General features: G+C 33.7%; 7 protein-coding genes, 1 non-coding gene and 1 pseudogene across 13 annotated transcripts; 4 read left to right on the forward strand and 5 right to left on the reverse strand.

Annotated features, from left to right (window-relative positions):
* LOC109355403 lies at positions 1,411-2,523 on the forward strand (annotated as a pseudogene).
* LOC109355406 (ras-related protein Rab11C) lies at positions 2,326-4,577 on the reverse strand. 3 transcript variants are annotated; one of them, XM_019598557.1, is made up of 3 exons: positions 4,378-4,577; positions 4,044-4,218; positions 2,326-3,088 (listed from the first exon to the last, which is right to left on the reverse strand). In XM_019598557.1, exons 2-3 carry the CDS (start codon positions 4,206-4,208, stop codon positions 2,603-2,605), a joined length of 651 nt encoding a protein of 216 aa, XP_019454102.1. In that variant the 5' UTR covers positions 4,209-4,218; positions 4,378-4,577; the 3' UTR covers positions 2,326-2,602. The 3 variants fall into 3 exon arrangements, with proteins under 3 accessions (XP_019454102.1, XP_019454100.1, XP_019454101.1); XM_019598555.1 differs by having other exon boundaries at positions 4,044-4,239; positions 4,382-4,576; XM_019598556.1 differs by lacking the exon at positions 4,378-4,577 and having other exon boundaries at positions 4,044-4,329.
* Positions 6,540-8,904, forward strand: LOC109355412 (transcription elongation factor B polypeptide 1). Its single transcript, XM_019598564.1, has 4 exons — positions 6,540-6,715; positions 6,884-6,989; positions 8,445-8,543; positions 8,664-8,904. Exons 1-3 carry the CDS (start codon positions 6,604-6,606, stop codon positions 8,521-8,523), a joined length of 297 nt encoding a protein of 98 aa, XP_019454109.1. The 5' UTR covers positions 6,540-6,603; the 3' UTR covers positions 8,524-8,543; positions 8,664-8,904.
* LOC109355405 (pentatricopeptide repeat-containing protein At3g46870) lies at positions 10,153-12,679 on the forward strand. 2 transcript variants are annotated; one of them, XM_019598554.1, is made up of 3 exons: positions 10,153-10,627; positions 11,406-11,796; positions 12,113-12,329. In XM_019598554.1, exons 1-2 carry the CDS (start codon positions 10,253-10,255, stop codon positions 11,793-11,795), a joined length of 765 nt encoding a protein of 254 aa, XP_019454099.1. In that variant the 5' UTR covers positions 10,153-10,252; the 3' UTR covers position 11,796; positions 12,113-12,329. The 2 variants fall into 2 exon arrangements, with proteins under 2 accessions (XP_019454099.1, XP_019454098.1); XM_019598553.1 differs by lacking the exon at positions 12,113-12,329 and adding an exon at positions 12,378-12,679 and having other exon boundaries at positions 10,154-10,627.
* Positions 13,320-14,186, reverse strand: LOC109355408. Its single transcript, XM_019598558.1, has one exon. The coding sequence runs from the start codon at positions 13,941-13,943 to the stop codon at positions 13,353-13,355; it is 591 nt and encodes a 196-aa protein (XP_019454103.1). The 5' UTR covers positions 13,944-14,186; the 3' UTR covers positions 13,320-13,352.
* On the reverse strand, positions 14,161-14,232 carry TRNAD-GUC. The gene has a single exon. It is a non-coding gene; the product is annotated as a tRNA-Asp (tRNA).
* LOC109355404 lies at positions 14,939-17,408 on the forward strand. Of its 2 annotated transcripts, none has more exons than XM_019598551.1 (5): positions 14,939-15,283; positions 15,381-15,587; positions 15,698-15,977; positions 16,576-16,692; positions 16,946-17,408. In XM_019598551.1, the coding sequence occupies exons 1-5, from the start codon at positions 15,215-15,217 to the stop codon at positions 17,050-17,052; spliced, it is 780 nt and encodes a 259-aa protein (XP_019454096.1). In that variant the 5' UTR covers positions 14,939-15,214; the 3' UTR covers positions 17,053-17,408. The 2 variants fall into 2 exon arrangements, with proteins under 2 accessions (XP_019454096.1, XP_019454097.1); XM_019598552.1 differs by having other exon boundaries at positions 14,941-15,283; positions 15,698-15,970; positions 16,575-16,692; positions 16,946-17,407.
* Positions 17,534-18,400, reverse strand: LOC109355409 (copper transporter 2-like). 2 transcript variants are annotated; one of them, XM_019598560.1, is made up of 2 exons: positions 18,118-18,157; positions 17,534-18,087 (listed from the first exon to the last, which is right to left on the reverse strand). In XM_019598560.1, the coding sequence occupies exons 1-2, from the start codon at positions 18,140-18,142 to the stop codon at positions 17,678-17,680; spliced, it is 435 nt and encodes a 144-aa protein (XP_019454105.1). In that variant the 5' UTR covers positions 18,143-18,157; the 3' UTR covers positions 17,534-17,677. The 2 variants fall into 2 exon arrangements, with proteins under 2 accessions (XP_019454105.1, XP_019454104.1); XM_019598559.1 differs by having other exon boundaries at positions 17,534-18,400.
* Positions 19,922-20,531, reverse strand: LOC109355411 (copper transporter 1-like). Its single transcript, XM_019598563.1, has one exon. It carries the CDS (start codon positions 20,451-20,453, stop codon positions 20,007-20,009), a length of 447 nt encoding a protein of 148 aa, XP_019454108.1. The 5' UTR covers positions 20,454-20,531; the 3' UTR covers positions 19,922-20,006.

The following is a 20,625-nucleotide window of genomic DNA, read 5'->3' on the forward strand; positions in this document are numbered from 1 at the left end:
GCTATTTAGTTATGTTTGTACTTAGTACCTCCCTAATTTGTAGCGGAATTTGACAGGACATTCTTCTTGAACTTTGTTATTAGTTATTTCCTATTCGCCGATGGGCTTGCGTCTCTGTCCGAGGACAAATCATGAGACTAACACTAATTACTTATCCTCTGTTTTTGTTTTTTATGATATCTAGAAATTTTAGGGTGTAATATCTATGTACTATTGGTATAAAAATTTATATATAGTCTGTGCATTATTTATCATTAATTTTTTATTACTTTTGTGAATTTTGAAAAGTCATAATAATTATATATAAATAGTTCAAATTTTTATTAAGATGAAGTAAGATTACTCCATAAAAAAGGAATACACTGAATGAACATTGTGAAAGCTAACTTAAATGTCTCAACCCAACTATTAAATCTATCCACCAATTTAAGAACATTACAAGCTTAAAACAACAACAACCCCACCAATTCTAAATTTAAATATAATAGCATTACAAGCAAATAAGTGTATTGGAAATCCATTCGAACCAAGATTTATAGGTAAATTTATATCTTCTTCTGATCCAGAGCCAAAACTTGAGTTGTATCTCATCCACTATATCTTGCAAATTTGTTTCCTTGTTGAAGAGTGCAACATTACTTCCTTTATCCATAGAGTCCAAATTTTAGTCATTCATATAACAGACAAAACCTTGTTCACACTTCGGCCTTCTACTAAGAGAGAATGTTATAATAAATGAGTCTTTCTATAAGGGAAATCCAACCACTGATTGAGTCATTATCTTATCAAATAAGGAAGTGGCAAGAAAAAACATATGATCCACAATTTTGTCGAGCATTACACCATATACACCTAAGGTCATGTCCAATGGCACTTAGATCGTCCGTTTTAGTTTATTTTGTTATTTATTACTATTATTTGTCTGTCTTCTATCGGAAATTCAGACCTCCTTACGGTTTATCTTCATGCCCCTCCCCTTCTTGTATTTTAATTATAACATATACGACCGTTTTTTCCGGAAGCATATCTGTTGTTCCACTCCATGTATCATGGGTTTATGATTGACCAAAAAAATATTTAATAATTAAATTTTAACTTAAATATATTTTTTCTTACCAATCTTATGGGACATAGAGTGACACAAAGTGTAGGAGATAAGATGTACTTCTTTCCCCTTGTGAAGTCTGAACTATTGCAATCTTGCATTTAAGTCTGGTGGGTGCATTTAATGCAATCTGTTTATGCTGACTGCACACTTCTTTATTCAATTTGAACTTGTCAAATTTCTCCATATCCAACCGATGATTATTTAAATGTTATATAAAGGATTAGCATTGGCGTGATACAACAGTAAAGTTGTTTGCCTTGATGATAGATTGAAAACAAATAATATCATATAAATTTGAATTTAAACCATGCCCTTCCCCCATCTGCAATGTAGTTTTGATTTAATTGTCTTTTCGTTGTTGATGTTAGCAATCTAATAATCAAATACCAAGCCTTGGAGATGACTTTTCTAAATCAATTGTTTGTTTTAGTGGTAGAGCATCAGTTGATGGATCAAATGGAACATGAGAAAACGCCTATCTAGGGAGGAAGTTCTAGCCAAGAAATTGAGATACCCATTATCTCTGAGAGTCTTCACGCTGTTCCTAAGACAATGCAATCTTATTGCAATTCCGTTTGTGGTTTTTCTAGACAAGAAAACAGTGCTTCAGCATTGGAAGAATCAGCAAAGTCAGCAAAAAAGCTTTGTGGACTCATAGTTTCCTATGCTACATGCTTGTGGAAATTGATGGTGGTATAAAAGCCATTAGCTTTGCTGTCATCAGCAATGCTGCACACTTGCTTTCTGATATTGCTTGATTCTTTATCTCTCTCTTGTATGGGCTTCAGGTTGGGAGGCACCACCACATCAATCTTTTGGATATAATTGTCTTCAGGTTCTGGGTGCATTTTTTGTCATTGCAGTTGGTAGAATTCTCCAGCAAAATGCAGAAGTGAATGGTATTCTCATGTTTGCAATTGCAGCATTTGGATTTGTTCTTAATTTTATCATGGTTGTGTGGCTTGGTCATGATCATGGTTTTGGAGTCTCAGATCATAGTCGTAGTCACCGTCGACATCATGGTTGTGGAGACTCAGATAATGATCAGGGTCATCATCATTCCTGTGGACACTCGAATCATATCATAGAAGGAGGAACTACCTAAAATAAATGATGACAAGAAACTTGACCTGCTTTCAAGTAATCAGACTATCAGAGTACTAGCAATGTCGTGAACATAAATCTTCATGGGGCTTATATGCATGTCATGGTTGATATGATCCAAATCACCACTCTATATCTTCAATATCTGTCAGTTCCAATATTACATCAATTCATGACACACTATCATATAACGAAGGAAATAATCCAAAGAAACTAGCAACACTACTGTTTTTAAAATTTAACAATCTTCCTCATCGCAACTCAATGAAAAGCAAATGAAATCTACATGTTTCTCTCTCATTCATAAAGAAGTAAAAAAAGAAAAGGGGAACAAAACAGAATTGGGGGGAAATACTATCTGCTAGAAACGCATTTTCGTCAAATGACACATTAGGTAGAACAGCAGCCTTTCTTTGTATTCGCAGATGAATCAGCAACATTGATGATGGTTCCTTGACCAGGAAGTGAAGTACCAACAGATGCTTCCTGAGCTGCCAGTGCTTTTTTGCTCACAATGTGATAGATCTCTCCCAATACGGTTTGGAATGCCTTCTCAATGTTTGTTGCTTCCAGTGCGGATGTCTCAAGAAAAGAGAGACCTTCCTTCTCAGCCAATGAATGACCGTCATCCTCCGAAACAGATCTAAGATGTTTCAAATCAGATTTGTTCCCGATCATCATGATAACTATGTTAGAATCCGCATGGTCCCTCAATTCACGCAGCCACCTCTGGACATTATCAAAGGTTTGCCTCTTAGTTAAGTCATATACAAGGAGAGCACCAACAGCTCCTCTATAATAAGCACTGGTAATTGCACGGTACCGCTCCTGACCTGCTGTGTCCCAGATCTGTGCCTTGACAGTTTTTCCTTCTACCTGTATCCAAAAACTGCTCAGCAACAGTCGGACAAGTGAGGAATGTTGGGGTAGGAGGATAAACAAATAATCGTCAGTAATACTGTAATTCAATATTTTCAAACAAGGATTCACAAACCATCTCTGTATACCATCGTGCTGAAAGAACCTCCTACATTCACCATATAGTAGTAATTTCAAACATGTAGAAGGAGACAGAGATAAATCATTGGTAAGACTGGTTCAATCAAGGATTCATGAACCATCTCTATATATCATGTCCAAAATACCTTCAACATCCACCATATAATATTAGTTTCAACACTCAAGAGCGAAGACGGATGCATTCATACATATTTGGTCATTGGATTATCACAGCAATAATTAGCCACTTACGATTTGGCATAAAGAGAGAACTTTCTCTATGGTTCAACCCCTTCTAATAGAACCAAATGTCTTAGTTTTTTTATCTTATGCCTGTATGCCATGATCTGAAAAACACCTAACATTATAACAGTTTTTTACACCGTTAATACTTAGTACATCAGATCATAATGAACATTCATTCATGTATATTAGTTTTACTTGAAAACTCAATGATGATTCACTCGGAATGGTAGATGATGGACTGACAATGTAAAATCAGTGCATGAATGATTTTCTCAACATAAAATCATAATTGTGCTCGGCCCCATTTTAACACGTTAACATCAACTCATTAGAATTGCAAAGTGCATACACGAAAAATATCAATGATCATTGTAGCAAGTGTGTATCCATATCCGCTGTAGAGAGTATTACTACAACAAATGTTCCTCAGAAGAGGATCTGATTTATAAGTTCCAATTTCCTAAACAATCAATGACTTGGACAAAAAAATTGAAATAAAATAGAAAATGATCATAGTGTAATATCTATCTGTGCAAATAACGTATAAATTCAACAATAACAAGAGAAAATAATGAATCTGCGAAACCTGAAGGGTCCTGGTGGCGAATTCAACTCCTATAGTAGATTTGGATTCCAAGCAAAACTCATTTCGAGTAAACCTTGAAAGAATGTTGGATTTACCTACACCAGAGTCTCCGATCAAAACGATCTTGAACAAATAATCATACTCGTGATCCACTCTATGTCCCATAGCTTTTCTCCTCTATCTTAATCTCTCAAACCTTACAGATCCAACACAATGATGAATATTCATTCAGATCCAAAAAAACGGCACGTGTCCACACGCGCTTCAAAATAAATAAACAAAAAAAAACGAAGCAACAGATCTAGGAAATGAAAAATGAGAAAGTGATAGGAACTTACCGTGAGAGAGAGTAACGAATTGATGAAGAAAGAGAATATAAATGAAAGGGTTTTGGTTGTTAGTTCAACGAATTGAAGAGAGTGTTGAGGGAATTATAGTGGAGAGGATGAAGAAGAAGAAGAAGAAAAAGTAAATAGGCTTAGTTACTAGGCCAATTTGGCCAATGGGAGAAAACGGAAATGTGAATGGTGAGAAAAGCAATTCCAACGCCAAATAGATATATGCTTTATTTTATTATTATATTTCATTTTCATTGCCTTGCTAATGGGAAATAAGAAAATCGACAATAAAAAAATTAGGATTTTGTTAGTGTGAAAAAAAGTTATTTTTATTGTCACATTTTTATTTTATTTTCAATAAACAATATTATTTTATGATATTTATCTAGAATTTCTATATTAATACATTCTACATTTATTTATATTACTTGTACTTAATGATCTATTAAATATGAATTATGAATAATTCAATTACATTGTAAAAAAATTATACATAATGGTATGACATACATTATTTCTCATTTTTTCATATTTATAAATTAGTCAATATATTTACATTATATTGGTTTTTTATATTATTAGACTCTCATTTATCATTCATGTCTTAATCATAATTAACTTTTAAGTAAGATTTTAATATATTATTACATCATCCTCATTTGTATATTCATTATCAATGATTCCCATGATAAGACATATGTAAATGATCTAATGATTGTGTTCCAAACTTTTATACCATTGATATATATATTTATATATATAGTGAACTTTTTAACTAAAAATATATGCATATATGGCATATCAAGTATAACAACTTTATACTAATTGTATATAAATATTAAAATTTTAGTAATATTCACAATTTTTAATAAAAAACAAATGAGCATCATTTTCTTATTTGAATTTTTAAAAGAGCATGAACAATGTTCATGTGTGATAAACTATGTATTAGGTGTCAATTTTTGAGTGATTGTCGCTCGAAAGTGACATCCAATACTTAAATTTGGTGGAGTTATGTTTCATAACATGAAATAGCGGGTGATTAGTCTAATATTGCAAAGGAAACAACCAACTTATTTATCTCCCTCCAAACAAATTTAACTTAAACAACTTAATCACTTGATAACCAAATAGTCTTTTCTTATCACAAGTTCCAAGCTACTTTTAAACCCTCCTATATTATCAAGAGTTCTGCTAATATAGTGAAATCAAATCTAAAAATTGTTGGAAACTCTATGAGCTAACGACCACTAGACCCTCATGGTTATGAATAACCCAACACCTCTAATTATGTTTTGACCTATACTATTGTTGTTATTAATATTTAACATTAAAACTGTGACAAATCACTAGAAACAAATGAATAAAATTATAATAAGAAGTATAACAAGGTTATTAATAATTTAGATAAATATAATGTGAATAAGGAATAAGTAAGAAAGTGATAAATTGAATTAGTATTATAACTTTAACAAAATTGGGGCCGTAAAACTAATTGTACTTAAAAAAAGTCTATTATGATTTTTTACAAGAGAATTGAATCTACTAAACATTTTATTTACTCACTTTGTAATTAAAATTTCACAAAATAACATAAGAGGTAGAAAGTATTTTTTGTGCAACATGAATGCTTTAAAATTTAGAATAAAATTATTAAATTTAAAAGAAATAATAGTGATTCCTAAATTGTAATTAATTAATATTTTAATTTAAAGTAAGTGTCTATTTTTGAACCATTTTTTAATATGTAAATTTAACTTATTCATATTTTCAATTTATATTTTTCTAATCAAAATAGGACTTGTTTTGTACAAGATTTTTCATATAATATAAAATAATAATAAAGAAAAGGATAAAACCATTCAAACTGATTCCTAAAACTTCTCTGATTCAATAATTACTAATTAGTATTTACCAAAGTAATTACTAATTAGTTGAATTTTCTTTTAATTTAGTAATTGACAACTTTTTTCTTTATCAAGGTGGTGGTTGGGGTTGAAGTTGAACTAAACGAAATGATCTATTTGGACTGTGCAATATAACAGAACTGGGCCTATCCATTTCAATTTGGGTTCCTACTTAGTAGGAGACCAAGCCCTTTAAACCAAAGACCGGTTCAGTCCGGTTCAGACAAACTTTGTACATTCATTCACTCATTTCTCTCACATTTACCTTTCGGGTTTAAAAAAAAACCGAATTTGGAATTTTGACGAAGAAGGAAGATGAAGAAGGAAGACACAGTGAAGCTTATCAGCGCCGAGGGTTTCGAATTCGTGATCGATAAAGAAGCTGCCATGGTTTCTCAGACCATTCACAACATGCTTACATCACCAGGTTCGTCTCTTTTTATATTAGTTATCATCTATTTCATTGATTCCTTTTTTCCCCTTTTTGGTTAGAACGATCAGGGTTAGGGTTATATTTTCCAGTGAAGTTGGAATGAAATTCGTACAGGGATTGGATTGATTGTTAAGGTTTCGATTTTTGTTTTTTGCGTGATAGGGAGTTTCGCTGAAAGCCAGCATGGGGAAGTGACATTTCCTGAGATCAGCACCACCATTCTCGAGAAGATTTGTCAGTATTTCTATTGGCATCTTCAATTTGCCAGGTATATCTACAATTTGTTTCGCTAATGGTTATTCTTTTGGTATCTTCCTATTTTTTTTATTTGCCTATGTTTGTTAATTGACATTGTAATAGTATATGATGGTGGAATTTTTAGGTAAAATTATTAGATTCCTTTATTTTATGTTTTAAAGTGGTCCTGTAAGTTTTTTCCCCTTCCAAATAACTCTTTTATGTGTTATCTTCTGCTTTCAAATCGATCATATTCCATATGAGTTTCTTTTCGTCAGTTTTTAGTTTAAAACCCATTATTGATGATAAGTTTTTAGGAGCATAAAATAACAGCGGTTTTTTAAATCTTTTCATTCTAAAGTTAGGCATACCAAACTTGTAAATTTTGATTTGATGAATTAATGAATCTTATTGTTGTAGGTTATTTGTGCATAACAGATTTGCTTTCTATTTAACTTGTGCTTTGTACATGTCATTGTGATCAGTGGTTAGAGATATATTAGCCTATCGTGAAATTAGTTAGATTAGTTCACTGACTCAGGAAAGCCCCTGGAAGTTTTTTTTTTGTTTTTAGCTTCTAAAGTGAGGTGTTTTGGTGTTTCTAAAGTGAATTCTAGCTTGATGAACTTGTTATAGTTTTAGATATTGAAGACTAGGTGGGTTATCAAGTAAGGAATTTTGTGGAATCTAGTTCTTTGTTGAAGATATGTGGTCTGATCTGATTAGTAGTGTAATGTGTACCGTGTTTAGGTGTTTACTGTAACTTAAGCTCTGAGTCAATAGTTTTGATGTTGACTGCTTCCCTGAGTACCCACACCCCACTTTTTTATACCTCGTATTTTCAGTTCCTTAGTGTATTCACACATGTTTACTAGATCTTTTGTTGGCCCTGGCCTAGGCCTAAAATGGTATATTCTTCAAACGTTGGATGCTTTTGATAGGTTTTAGTGAATATAACTAAAGAAAAGGTTTATTGGAGGGTGTAGAATTGCAATTGAATTATTAAGTTAAAATCGATGCTTTGCCACTTGCCCCATCCATACACTCTTTGGCTCTTAATATGAGAATGATTAGTTGTTTAAATTTCTAATACAATGCTCGTAATCTGTATTTGGATGTGAACTGTTGCATAGTTATTGCCTCCATTATTTTGGTTCTATGATGGATTATTATTATTATTTCTGAGGAAATTACAGAGCACCCTGAAAACATAACCTAAAAGCCTTACAAGTCGAGTTGGCACTTTTCCTGAATGATGTTTTGGCCCCCCGGTCCACAAATATGTTTATTCTGCTGATGTTAAGGCTCTCAACCCTTGTGTACTACTTTTCAGTAGGTTGTTTCGTAGTAGTTCCAAAAGTTTAATTGTTTTAAGTGGAATCTAAAGCTCTGATGAATTTGATCCAGAATTCATCATTTTATGTAATGCTTTATTTATTTGGATTATCTAAATGGTTGTACTGACATGAACATTTCTCCTGTGAAGTGGGAAGGAGACAGAGTTTCCTATTGAACCTGAATTAACTCTGGAGTTAATGATGGCTGCCAACTACTTACATACCTGAGCATTTCGACTTCCCTAGGGGTGATACTTCTTTTCCTTATTTTAGTAAGTGCTTGCTATTTCTTGGAGTCTCATAAGTTTGATGGTATTTGTTTTTGTTGCAATCTTGCTTTCTTGGCTCTCCATGGGTCATTTATGCAGAAGGAACTATTGCTCAGTTGGGTTCTGAAGAATTATAAGCTGTATGTCATTGTTGCCATTGTAAAAACTGCATCTTTGCCGCAACTATAGTACTATACATGTAATCTGTATATTGAAATGTTGGACGCAGCTTGCTAGAATCACATAACTGAGTAATGCTATCTGTGGCTTTCAGGTTTCTCTAGGTGTTTAGTTCTGTCAGTTTGGTCATACATTGTGTAAACTAAATGATTCAAAAGTATGAGTACCTTCTTTATTATTAAAAAAATGCTAACTCAAAGTGAACATTATTTATCTAGTTGAAACTTGAAAGTATAAGGATAGGAATTCCCATAAATGCATTTTCATCTTTTTCTGAGTTAGGAGGTGAATAATGTATATCTCCTCTGGCCAGTAAAAATGTGGCATGTGTGCTATTTTATTTAATTTTAAAAATATTTTTATAAAAAATGATGAAACATGACATATGTCATAATTTCACTGGCAGGAGGAGATAACTTATCTTCTTATATCACGAGATACTCCATTCCCTTAATAATTTGCAGAATTTCTGCCTTCAACTGCACCAATAAGTAATAATTTTGCCTGAGATATGAGCAACGTTGGATTTGAATCCTCTCCATCAGCTCTTATAAGTATTTTACTAAAACAGCAAAATTCATTAGCCTAAAAAGCTATTTCACAATCTCATAACCAATATAACGAAATTCTAGACGACGCACGTAGCTCGTCTTAAAAAATTTGAGGGAAAATTTTAAAAATACTTTTTTACATATATACCAATGAAAAAAATCGATCTCTTAAATTCAGCAAATTTTACCAATCACAACAGAGACCTGATATTTTCATATCAATTTTCTCTACTATTAATTATTCAATTATTTTATTTGTATATATTAAATTATATTAAAAATGATATTAGCATAGTAGGATATTAATAACAGATTACAACAATCAACAGCAATTGCATGTCATGGCCATTGGCCATGCTTCCAAAGGAAACTTTTTCTTGTAATAAATTAAAGTGAATTATTCCCCACATTCTAATAGATTAAAGTAAATTATTCTCAACATTTATAACAGATTAAATTAAATTATTACCACCAATAATATCTCCTGATTCTATCGATAATGAATTAATCATTTTCAAGTTTGATTGTTTATTCAAATAAATATTGCTCACTTACTAATAAGGTGTCGATGTAGTGGTGTAGGACCTCATTGTATTTTAAAGATCGAGAATTCGTTTCTTATGAGTGATACGAAACAACCACGAATTCCAAAAAAGATTAGTTCATTATTAAAAATTATGATAGGATACATCTAATAATACAAAAAAAATAAATATTGCTCACGTGAATCAAAACTTATTGAGATTAATTATAGTATTGGAATATCAGTATCGTTCAACACTTAGTAGATAACCCAAAAAAAAAGTATTACTATGTAGCTTGTTTAAAGAAGTCACTTCGAGATGGGCCAAGTCTAATAAATAGTATCGGGCTAAAAACTGTTACCCCGATATTGTTATGAATGGAGTCTCAACCTTGCTCAAGTATTTGTGAAGTAATGAAGTTGAACCAATTGTAATGGCCACTCGTTCATTCTTCAAAAAATGGAGGTTCCCTCATTTGGTTTCTCCATTTCTTAATCAGTTAACAAGAACTCCTAACCCCATCAAACAATCTTCATCAACTAGTGATGTTGCAGTGTTCCAATGCAAAACGGTGTCGTGGGGTTTGAGGGAATACCACGATGGAAGACCAAGAGGGCCACTTTGGAAGGGAAAGAAGCTTATTGGGAAAGAAGCGTTGTTTGTGATATTGGGTTTGAAGAGGTTTAAGGATGATGAAGACAAGATTCAGAAGTTCATCAAAAATCATGTCTTGAGGCTTTTGAAGATGGACCTGTTTGCTGTTCTCTCTGAACTTGAGCGCCAAGAGGAAGTTTCTCTCGCTCTCATGGTAACATTCTCCTACTTCTTTTTCTGACTCTTTTCTCTTCATGTTACTTAGTTGCCTGCAACATGTTTGTTATAATGCTTCTTAGATATTTGATAGACTCTTTAAGAAATTGGGCCTTTTTTAAAGTCTATATCTTTAAGCTTCTCAAAAAATCGCTTTTGCCAAAATCCCTTTTGTATAATTACCTTTTCTCTAGGATAAACCATAGTTACGTGATAGACAATACATGTTTGTGGTTCACTTTGGTATGTTTGTCACTTTTTATATTAATTTTGTGAGACATGCTTTATGACGAACCCTATATGGGGTACACAATACCGTGAATTCACTATGTAAGATAAATGAGAGAATTATCTAACTCCAACAATGGCCCTTCAACTTTGATATAACCTAGTGTTAGAGATAGAGTGTGGCCTTCTGCCTGCAAATTGTAGATTCATGCTTAGGTTTTGATAGTAGCGAGATAACAGTAGATTAGCAGGTTAGTCTCTGCAACTATCTTTTACTTACAGTTTAGTCATTAAATTTAATTATGCACATGGGTTTGTTCCTGATTATACTTTTCCTGCATAAAATCAATATTTCTTAGAGACGAAAGTGAGAAACGAAAAAAATTAGTTGCTACAGTTTTATAAACTCACTGGGACCTACTCATGCATAATTAAATTTGGGGACTGACAAAGCAATCACAAGGAATTAGTTAAAATTTATTCATAACGACTATGTTATCTATACTCCTAGATTGGTTGGGCTTAAAAGTAATTTGATGGATTTTCAGATATTTAATGTGATGCATAAACAAGATTGGTACAAGCCCGATGTATTTCTTTATAAGGACTTAATTATTGCATTGGCAAGGGCTAAAAAAATGGAGGAGGTGATGCAATTGTGGGAAAGCATGAGAAAGGAGAATCTGTTCCCTGATTCTCAGACATATACTGAAGTGATAAGGGGCTTCTTGAAGTATGGATCTCCTGCCGATGCGATGAACGTATACGAGGACATGAAGAATTCTCCAGATCCACCGGAGGAGTTGCCATTTAGAATTTTGTTGAAAGGGCTCCTTCCACATCCTCTTTTGAGAAACAAAGTGAAACAAGATTTCGAGGAGATCTTTCCTGATTCAAATATCTATGATCCACCACAAGAGATATTTGGCGTACGCTGAGGTTGGAACCCTTCTACTATCATGTGTTCAAAGTTTTGTAATTTAAATATTTTGTGTTGTTTTCTCTTCAGACTTCTGAACATATTTTTGTCCAAACTTCAAAGTGAAATGATTATGAGTCTGATTCAATAGGGTTTTAGTTGATTAAATCAGAGTCATTTCCTCTGTCCAAAAGATGAAAAGATAGTCAAGTTTGATATCACTAGGCTGGGTTATTGAATGAGAAATATAGGCTAAAGTCAACAGTGTGGAATAATGCCGTAGGCTTAAGATGTGATACCATGAAGTTGAATTTCCAATCTTTTGTTGTGTAGTAGGCATGCGTTGTTGCCATATTGGAGTCAAGCTTATCATTCTCCCACCTTTTGTTGTCTAGAATCTCCACATTGTTACCAAATACCACCTTTAAGTATGGAACTACTTTTGTTAAAGACAAATGGCTTCGCTTATTACTTAACAGTTACCATATGATTCTGCATACTTTTCCTCTTTACCTGATCTATGAAATTACCAAGTTAAATATCACGGCAGTAAGTAATGTAACACTTATAAAAATTCTATCATCCTCATGTGTATATGTAGCTCATGAGCACCATGATGCATTCTGGTATGTGAAACAACTGTAGAAGGACTTGAGGGGCTGATGCTGTGGTCATTATTTCTTGTTGAGCTTGGAGTTCATTACCTGGTTCTCTTCTTAGTAGATGGAGGCTTTACATTTACTTGTTACTACTTGCAAGTCCCCACTCAAGGAAGATATGTTTTGGTGCTGAAACTGATTGAGCTTCACCCTGTTTGAATGATCTTAGTGTTCTTTTTCAGTTTTTTTCGTCCATATCAGAAAATGTACACATTATTATGAAAGGAAGAGAAATTCATTAGTATTTGTTGCTCAACAAGCTATTGCCTTTCTTTAAAAGCTGTAGAATGTGGGAGTTATATGGCAACTATTGGGTTATCAAACATTTACAGTAGCCATTGAAGATAAATGTATTTCATATCCCTGAAGGTTTACAAATTTGTCTTTCCTCAACATTGGAGTATGATAATGTTGAGACAAATACATCATAAACAACATGAAAAAATATAAAGATGTAACACTTTTTGACATTTTTATCCTTCATTATAAGTGTATAAATAAGAACTTGCTTCTAAATTACTAGAGTGGATCTTGGTTCTCTACATCGACACTAGAGCCATATAATATATCACAAGTGTTGTTTGGATACGATAGTTAAAATATAAGTTGCTATTAGATAGAAAGTGGAAGAGGAATGAGTAAAGAAAACTAGTAACTTAATCAAGCAAGAAACCTAATGAATCAAGTACAATCAAATATATTTAGATATTCTCCACGCATCAGCACTGGTACATCATTGAATTTGATCATCTACTACCAGCCACGTCAACCTTTACACAGCATGAGAACAATTTTCAGCGATTGCTACTGCATGCATTCTATGATCATAATATTCATTAAAATATGTATCAAAAATATTTTACACATAACACAAGGTGAATATCTTCCCCCAAAAATAAATAAGTTGAATTCTATACTTAACGAGTAAAGGCATAGAGCACAAGAAAAATAAAAATAAGTAGTGCAGTTGGAACAAGAGTAAGCAATGGAGCTATAGCAAGATAAGTATAATGACTCCCACAACCCAAAGTTCCCAACTTTATCTGCACCAAATCCACCAGCGCCATCACCAAGAACCCACATCCAAAAACTGACCCAAAAGCCGAAACCAGAGTCCCCACCCTCAAAGCCACCGTGTTAACTCTCACCACAAAGCCAACACCGTGAACACGACGGTTGCTACCACCAATGGCCCCAGCTTCTTCTTCAATACCCTTGTTCATGTTTATGATGTTTTTGAGAGACAAGGCAATGAGGCTGGAGAAGAGGAAGGAGCTGAAGGAGTAAACGTGATAAGTGAGGATGCCTTCAGCGACGGAGGGTCCGGCGGCGCAGGAGGTGTCTCCGGCGATGAGGGTGTTGTTGGTGTTGGTGGTTGTGATGCCGAGGAAGAGTGCTAAGGTGAAGAGTGAGTTCACGTTAACGATGCCGTCTAAGGCCATGATGTGAATGTTGGTGGTGGTTACTGTCCGGCGTGACACGTCAGACATTTTTGATAATAACAGCATAATGGTTGAAGCAAAGAGATTATAACGTGATTTTGTTGAGTATTTCCAATTGGCTTTGCTTGAAAGCAATAATGTGTGATTAAAGTGGCGTACAAGGTTACTTTTTCAACTCCCCTCAATTCGTTTCTTCCTCGAAATGGTAATGACTAAAAAGTTTATTTATTTTCTCCTTAAAAAATAGGTAACGAAGAAAATTTGAATAATAAAAAGTTTACTACGCCGTTGCCGGGGATCGAACCCGGGTCACCCGCGTGACAGGCGGAAATACTTACCACTATACTACAACGACATAGATGTTATTATGGCGATATCTGATCTATCAAATTGGTGAAATTGTCTAGTGTTAAGATTGCAAACTCACTGTAAATTTTGCAGCATGAGCAAAGGTAATGGAACAAACAAAACCAACTGCATGTTAAAAAAATGTGGATACATCTCCATGTTCTAACAAGAATTAGACATGAGTTTTAGTTAGACAAACTTTTGTTATTAAAAGGGGGAGCACTAATCTGCATGATTCTTTATTCTCTGTTTGTTTTGTTATTTTGATTCCAAAAAAAGCCAATAAAAATGCCAAACATGATTTAAGGAAACACTTTCTACACCCACATTTTGATTCTGGATACCAATAAGGTACAAAACTATGAGACTGACTAAATCTTCTCTACTACTTAAACTATTGCAAATGTAATAATAATACTAATAATAATAAATTAATAAGCTACCCTTTGGATTGATGTTGCTGTTATTATTATTGTAATTTTCAGGTGAAGTAGTTCGCATATATGGTATATAATGCTGTAGTTGCAACTTCAACAGAAGGCAGGTGAGATGCACAACCACAACTACTTGAATGTACGAACCAACTAATAAAGCCATGATTATACTAAATTACTACTACTTCCCCTAATAATAACAACTTCATTTGGGCTTTAAGGCCATGTGTAGTGTTCGGTATCTAAGTTAATTTGCCTCAAATAATCAAAGTCTTATACCTTTACTTATATGATCGTTATCATTATTATTTATTAGCATATATGAAAGCATAACTACTACCCTTTATAATGGCAGTTGACCTACAAAACTAGGGACACGTCGCTTCCTTATTTTACATCCTTGAAAAGAAGGCTCAACATATTCTCATATTATCATCACAATCCCACACTAACTCCAACATCCACATCAACTGATATTCACCTTTAAACTCACATGTGCTAATTCCTCACTATTTTGCTACTCCACTACCTCATTTCACCCAAGGCATTCATCACATGTCTCACTTCATGCAGCTCCAAGATCAAAACCACCGCAAATTCCATATCTCTCGCAACTTGGAAAAGGTACTATTTTAGTTTGTTATTCTCTTCTATTCTATTCTCCCAACGTGTTATACTATACTTTCTTGCACTTATGTTCTGTTGTCTTCTTCTGCTGAAGTCAACCGGTTCGCATCAATCAACTATGTGGTCACGTTTGGGCTCAAACCAACGGAGCCTTAAAGGGTCCCCTGATAGCACCAGCTACGTGGTTGGAATGTTTGAGAAGATGAAACTTCCGGAAAGCAGTTATGGCAATACCTGCTCCAATGTTGGACCCTCCACCTACCACAAATCTTTTGGTCAAGATCAAATTCGAGCTATTCAAGTAAGAAAACATTACAGTTAACATATTTAGGCCAATCAAGTCCCATTCGAGTAACACGTGCACTTTTATCTTTATTGGTTTGATGGTTTCCATTTTTGTGTGTGTTATAGTTGTCTCGGCTCAAGCAAGAGCAGATTCTATCTCTGAAGCAAAAACTGGTTGTATATAGAGAAAGTCGTGCCAGAATACCACACCAATATGAGCCCAATGAAGAGATTATGCAGTTTCAGAAGAAAGGGAAAAGGGTTGGTGTAGAGTCTGGTAATGGACAACATAGGACTCGCCCAATACGACCTGCTCCTATGCCTCACCAAACCGCTTCAACAGCGGCATCTTGTGGGACTGGTGTTTTCTTGCCACGTGGTGGAATAGGTGACCCGTTTGAGACAGGTGATCTCCATCCATGAAACCAGTACCATGTCATTGGTCCGGTTCAGTCGATTTACGTTTTCATTTTTTTAGTATAAAGATGGTTGCCTGTTAATTTGTTCACTAGTTTCTGATATGGAAATATCAACTATCCCATTCGATTATTTTTATGCTGGATTTGGATTCGTCCAACTATTCTTTAATTAATTTTTCTAGATGGAGTTTGAACTAGAATCTCCTCCATACTATTACTATTCATTCTTAAAAAAATGTTAGATGTGCAATCTACACCAACAATTTTCTGGCACAACTTTTGATTTTATAATACTTTATTATACAAACTACAAAATATTGGGGATCAGCTGTCCCCAAGCCTGTTCCAAAGTCTGTCCCAAACCAATTATAGTGAAACAAAAATAGGTAAAATCATGAATGTTTAAATTTTTAACTGATCTAGCATATTGTGATTGATTTGGGACAGACTTTGGGACATGATTGAGAACATCATATCATTGTCTTAGTAGGGGAACCAATTTTACAGATTCTTCATTTGTACCGAATCCCTGCTCAATACTTCAATCATCCTTATGTCTTACTTATTTGTGATTTAATTTATTAGGTAAAGGTTGCTCCACTGTTCTTATACCAGCTAGAGTAGTACAGGCTCTGCAACTACACTTTGATCAAATGGCAGCCACGCCTGGACCTAAAGTTGCAGGGTTCCCTCCTCTCCACGGTACCTAATTATCCAACAACCACTTTTCTTTGGGACAGACACAGTTAGCTAGATTAGGCTTTAAACTAAAGCATTTTTTTTATATTACATATAATAAATTTGAGCAATCTTATTTAGATCGAATTAGATATGTTTACTGTAAGATTAGTAGGGGGAAAGTTTTGATGGGGATAACAAAACATTGTTTTCAGTCCATTGAGATGTAACAGCTATTGGCTAGAAAAATTGGACTATCTATGTTATTGATTTGCAGATGTTATAGTGAGCAATAGGGATGGCATGTATTCACTACAGAGTAGCCAATCAGTGAAAGCAAACAATCAGAATGAGATGATTCTGCCTCAAGAGTGGACCTATTAAAGCCAAATAGCAATTCTTCCATAGATTTTATTTACACATTGGTAATGGTAATGATACTGTCTTAGCAAGGTGGAGAAAAAAATGATAGAAGTGGAAAAGGATAAAATGAACTCTGTAGTCCACTACTATATATTTGGTCAATATATGAGGGAATCCTTTTAGATGGCCTGCAGCACCAAAAGCTATCAATCTTCTTTGTATTATTATGCGTCTCCCAAATTTGTTTTTGGGAAGAATCAATATAGTGAGTAGTATCATAGGATCAAACAGAATAAAATTAGACCAGTCTAGCTGGCTGGTCTCTTCATGTAGCTGAGCATTGAAGATGCTTTGCTAGCTCTGAGTATTTTGATTAACTTTAGTGATGTATTTCTTTTTTATGTGTGGAAATAACAAGAGTATTTATCACTAATTTACACAGTTAATAATAATTACAAAGAAACAAAGGTTGAACTGTTGAAGACAAACATTGAATTAAAGATGAAAAATAGTTTATATATTCATCAATCATATTTAATTAAACATGAATAGTGTCAGTACATAATTCATATTCAATGTATCATCTAACTCATTAAAGATTATTACAAATTATATTTAGTAATTCTAATTAAAACACAGAATCTGATTAACAAGTCATGGGCGGAATATCAAAACCCTTAATGTATTCCTTTTTATTAAAAGCGCCGCTGCGAAAGATAAAGAACCCTAAAGCATGACCAACCACAGCAACCAAGAACACTCCACCATTGAAAGACATGAGCGCTAGCATCACCAAGAATGAGAGACCAACCCTCAGAAGGTGTATAACTGTCTGAACCAAACCGGCCACAAAATGGTTCGAACCGGGTTTAACGAACCATGTGCTAGAGAGCAATTCAACTAGGAAGGACATGACAAAGATAAATACCAAGGCTAAGACATACATACCAGTTTTATCACCAGGCCAGTGATTAAAAAGAATCTCTGAATCCTTCCCCCAGAAGAAGGTCATGTGCATGAAATGCTTCTTCATATGTGGCATGGCCATGTTCCCATTCGCGGATGGCTCCATACCATGCATCCCTCCCATATCATGCATGTGTCCATCCATCAAGAATTATGGTGTTTTGCTAATCGTTCGTTAATTACAGTCTTGGTTTATGTAATGAAATAATTGGAGATTATAGTATGAAAATGTGTACTGTGATGATAGAGTGCAGCAGTGGTGAAATCCGAAAATGTGTATTTAGGGTATTGTAGTGGAATAATATTGCAATTAAGATGGTGCATTTATGGAATTGGTTGATGTATGCGGTGAAAGCGTAGTGGCCACAAGATAAGAAGATAGTTGTGTACAGTGCGACTCAGTCCACACAATTGATGCTAATATCGGTGAGAATCTCACGCCTTTCCTTATCTGTTAATTGTGCTCATATATACGCATAATTTTGGTAACAAAATCAGATCAATATATTAATTACTAATGCAATTTATTTATGACAAAAAACGTAACCATTGACGTTTAAGAGTTTTACCGTTTATATTTTATCATTCGTTATCAAATTCTTCAAAACATAATATAAATAAATTATAGATAATATATTAAATGTATATAAATATTTATTATGATAATATATATATTATACTTTTTATTTTTTTAAGAATATAATATATACATATAATCAATATATCATCTAAAATATATTCAAAAGTAAAAATAATTACATGAATCCTAAGTGATAATGATCAATGATTTAATTTATAGTCCATTTATATTTTTGGGTCGATTGATCCTCCTATCAGTGGCTGTAGAGTGTAGACTACCATGAGTATTAAAAAAACTGTGTAACACGTAAGTACATCAGTTATGCTTTTGTTTAATTTCAAGTCCTATCCTGAAATCTATTTGGGCCATTGCATATATATAGTGTATATACACACACATATATACATATATGTATGTATATATATCTGTGTAAGTGATGAGTATGTTCTCATAGACCATAGCTCTTTACAAGCAATCAATAATAATAATCATTAACACTATAGGAAATGTAAAATAATTCAACCCAAAATCATAAATTAACTTTTCTTTAGGTTTCTTTTTGACAAACTTATGATAGAACACCAAAGAAGAAAGTATCTAATACATTATTCAACTCCCATATAATTTGGTGGATGAGGTAAAAACAAGTGATACAAAATTTTTTTGTATTGATACAGGAAAAAGGTTCCGCAATTTCACTTTTTGTATCGGAAACGAGTTGAATGAGAACTCAGTTTAGTAAAACTCAACTCAAGTTTAATAACAATTAATTTTTAACTCAAATAAGTGTTCCTTCAATTCAAATTGATTCGACATTACATGCAAATTTGTTGGTTTGTCTGTTTTTTCTAGCCAATCTACCCATCAAACCTGCGAGGGCTTAATGTTATTTAAAAGTAAAATAAAATTCAAATAAACTATAATATAACGTGATTTAACAACTTGAAATTTTGATGATAGCTAGATTTGTTCACTTCATATCACATATCAACATTTTTTTAATTCTCTTTCTTAAACTTCTTTGCCTAAGGCAGTAGAATTTGCCAAAAAATGATTAACGGACCAATACTCACTATTGATTTGTGGGCACGAACTAATAAACGTGTAGCTTGACCCATTTTGATATACGTACTAATCTGAACCATCTTATTATTTTAAACAGAAGGAGGCAAAAATTTCATAACGTTTATATGCTTTCTAGGACTGAAGACAAGCTTTGATTTAAAGATGAGAAGAAAAATCATTGCAAATGTAACAGTTTTTTTGTTTTTGTTTTTAGTATAACATACATTCATCACTCATATTTAATACATACAAGAATCATTTGAATGATATAATCAACATATGAAAAACTTTACACTTGCATAGATATTAGGATAGTTTGAAATAATTCTTACTAACATAAGACTAATTAAAACACCGAAACTAATTAACAATGCATTGGAGGAAGATCAAAATCCTTATTGTTTTCCTTTTTCTTGAAAGCATTACTACGAAAGATAAAGAACCCCAAAGCATGACCAACCACAGCAACCAAGAACACTCCACCGTTGAAAGACATGAGCGCTAGCATCACCAAGAATGAGAGACCAACCCTCAGAAGGTGTATAACTGTCTGAACCAGACCGGCCGCAAAATGGTTCGAACCGGGTTTAACGAATCGCGTGCTAGAGAGTAATTCAACTAGGAATGACATTACAAATACAAACACCAACGCCAATACGTACATACCAGTTTTATCACCAGGCCACTGATCGAAGAGAATCTCTGAATCCTTCCCCCAGAAAAAGGTCATGTGCATGAAATGCTTCTTCTTATGTGGCATGGACATGTTTCCATTCGTGGATGGCTCCATCCCATGCATGTGCCCATCCATCAAGAATTAAGGGTGTTTTGCTAAGCGTTCGTTAATTACAGCCTTGGTTTTTATAGTGAAGTAATTGGAGAATGTACTATATATGAAAATGTGTACTATGATATAGTGCAGCAGTGGCGAATTATGGAAATTTGTATATAGGGTATTGTACTGCAGTAATATTGCAATTAAG

Source organism: Lupinus angustifolius, chromosome LG08 (genome assembly GCF_001865875.1).
Source record: "Lupinus angustifolius cultivar Tanjil chromosome LG08, LupAngTanjil_v1.0, whole genome shotgun sequence".
NCBI classification, from domain to species: domain Eukaryota; kingdom Viridiplantae; phylum Streptophyta; class Magnoliopsida; order Fabales; family Fabaceae; genus Lupinus; species Lupinus angustifolius.

Coding starts and splice junctions, on each gene's coding strand:
- LOC109355412 (XM_019598564.1), top strand. CDS start 6,604: ATGAAGAAGGAAGACACAGTGAAGCTTATCAGCGCCGAGGGTTTCGAA. Junction 6,716..6,883: donor CAACATGCTTACATCACCAG/GTTCGTCTCTTT, acceptor TTTGCGTGATAG/GGAGTTTCGCTGAAAGCCAG. Junction 6,990..8,444: donor TGGCATCTTCAATTTGCCAG/GTATATCTACAA, acceptor TCTCCTGTGAAG/TGGGAAGGAGACAGAGTTTC.
- LOC109355404 (XM_019598551.1), top strand. CDS start 15,215: ATGTCTCACTTCATGCAGCTCCAAGATCAAAACCACCGCAAATTCCAT. Junction 15,284..15,380: donor TCTCTCGCAACTTGGAAAAG/GTACTATTTTAG, acceptor CTTCTGCTGAAG/TCAACCGGTTCGCATCAATC. Junction 15,978..16,575: donor AGGTGACCCGTTTGAGACAG/GTGATCTCCATC, acceptor TTAATTTATTAG/GTAAAGGTTGCTCCACTGTT.
- LOC109355408 (XM_019598558.1), bottom strand. CDS start 13,943: ATGCTGTTATTATCAAAAATGTCTGACGTGTCACGCCGGACAGTAACC.
- LOC109355411 (XM_019598563.1), bottom strand. CDS start 20,453: ATGGATGGGCACATGCATGGGATGGAGCCATCCACGAATGGAAACATG.
- LOC109355405 (XM_019598554.1), top strand. CDS start 10,253: ATGGCCACTCGTTCATTCTTCAAAAAATGGAGGTTCCCTCATTTGGTT. Junction 10,628..11,405: donor AAGTTTCTCTCGCTCTCATG/GTAACATTCTCC, acceptor ATGGATTTTCAG/ATATTTAATGTGATGCATAA.
- LOC109355409 (XM_019598559.1), bottom strand. CDS start 18,142: ATGGATGGACACATGCATGATATGGGAGGGATGCATGGTATGGAGCCA.
- LOC109355406 (XM_019598557.1), bottom strand. CDS start 4,208: ATGGGACATAGAGTGGATCACGAGTATGATTATTTGTTCAAGATCGTT. Junction 3,089..4,043: donor TCGCCACCAGGACCCTTCAG/GTTTCGCAGATT, acceptor TTTTGGATACAG/GTAGAAGGAAAAACTGTCAA.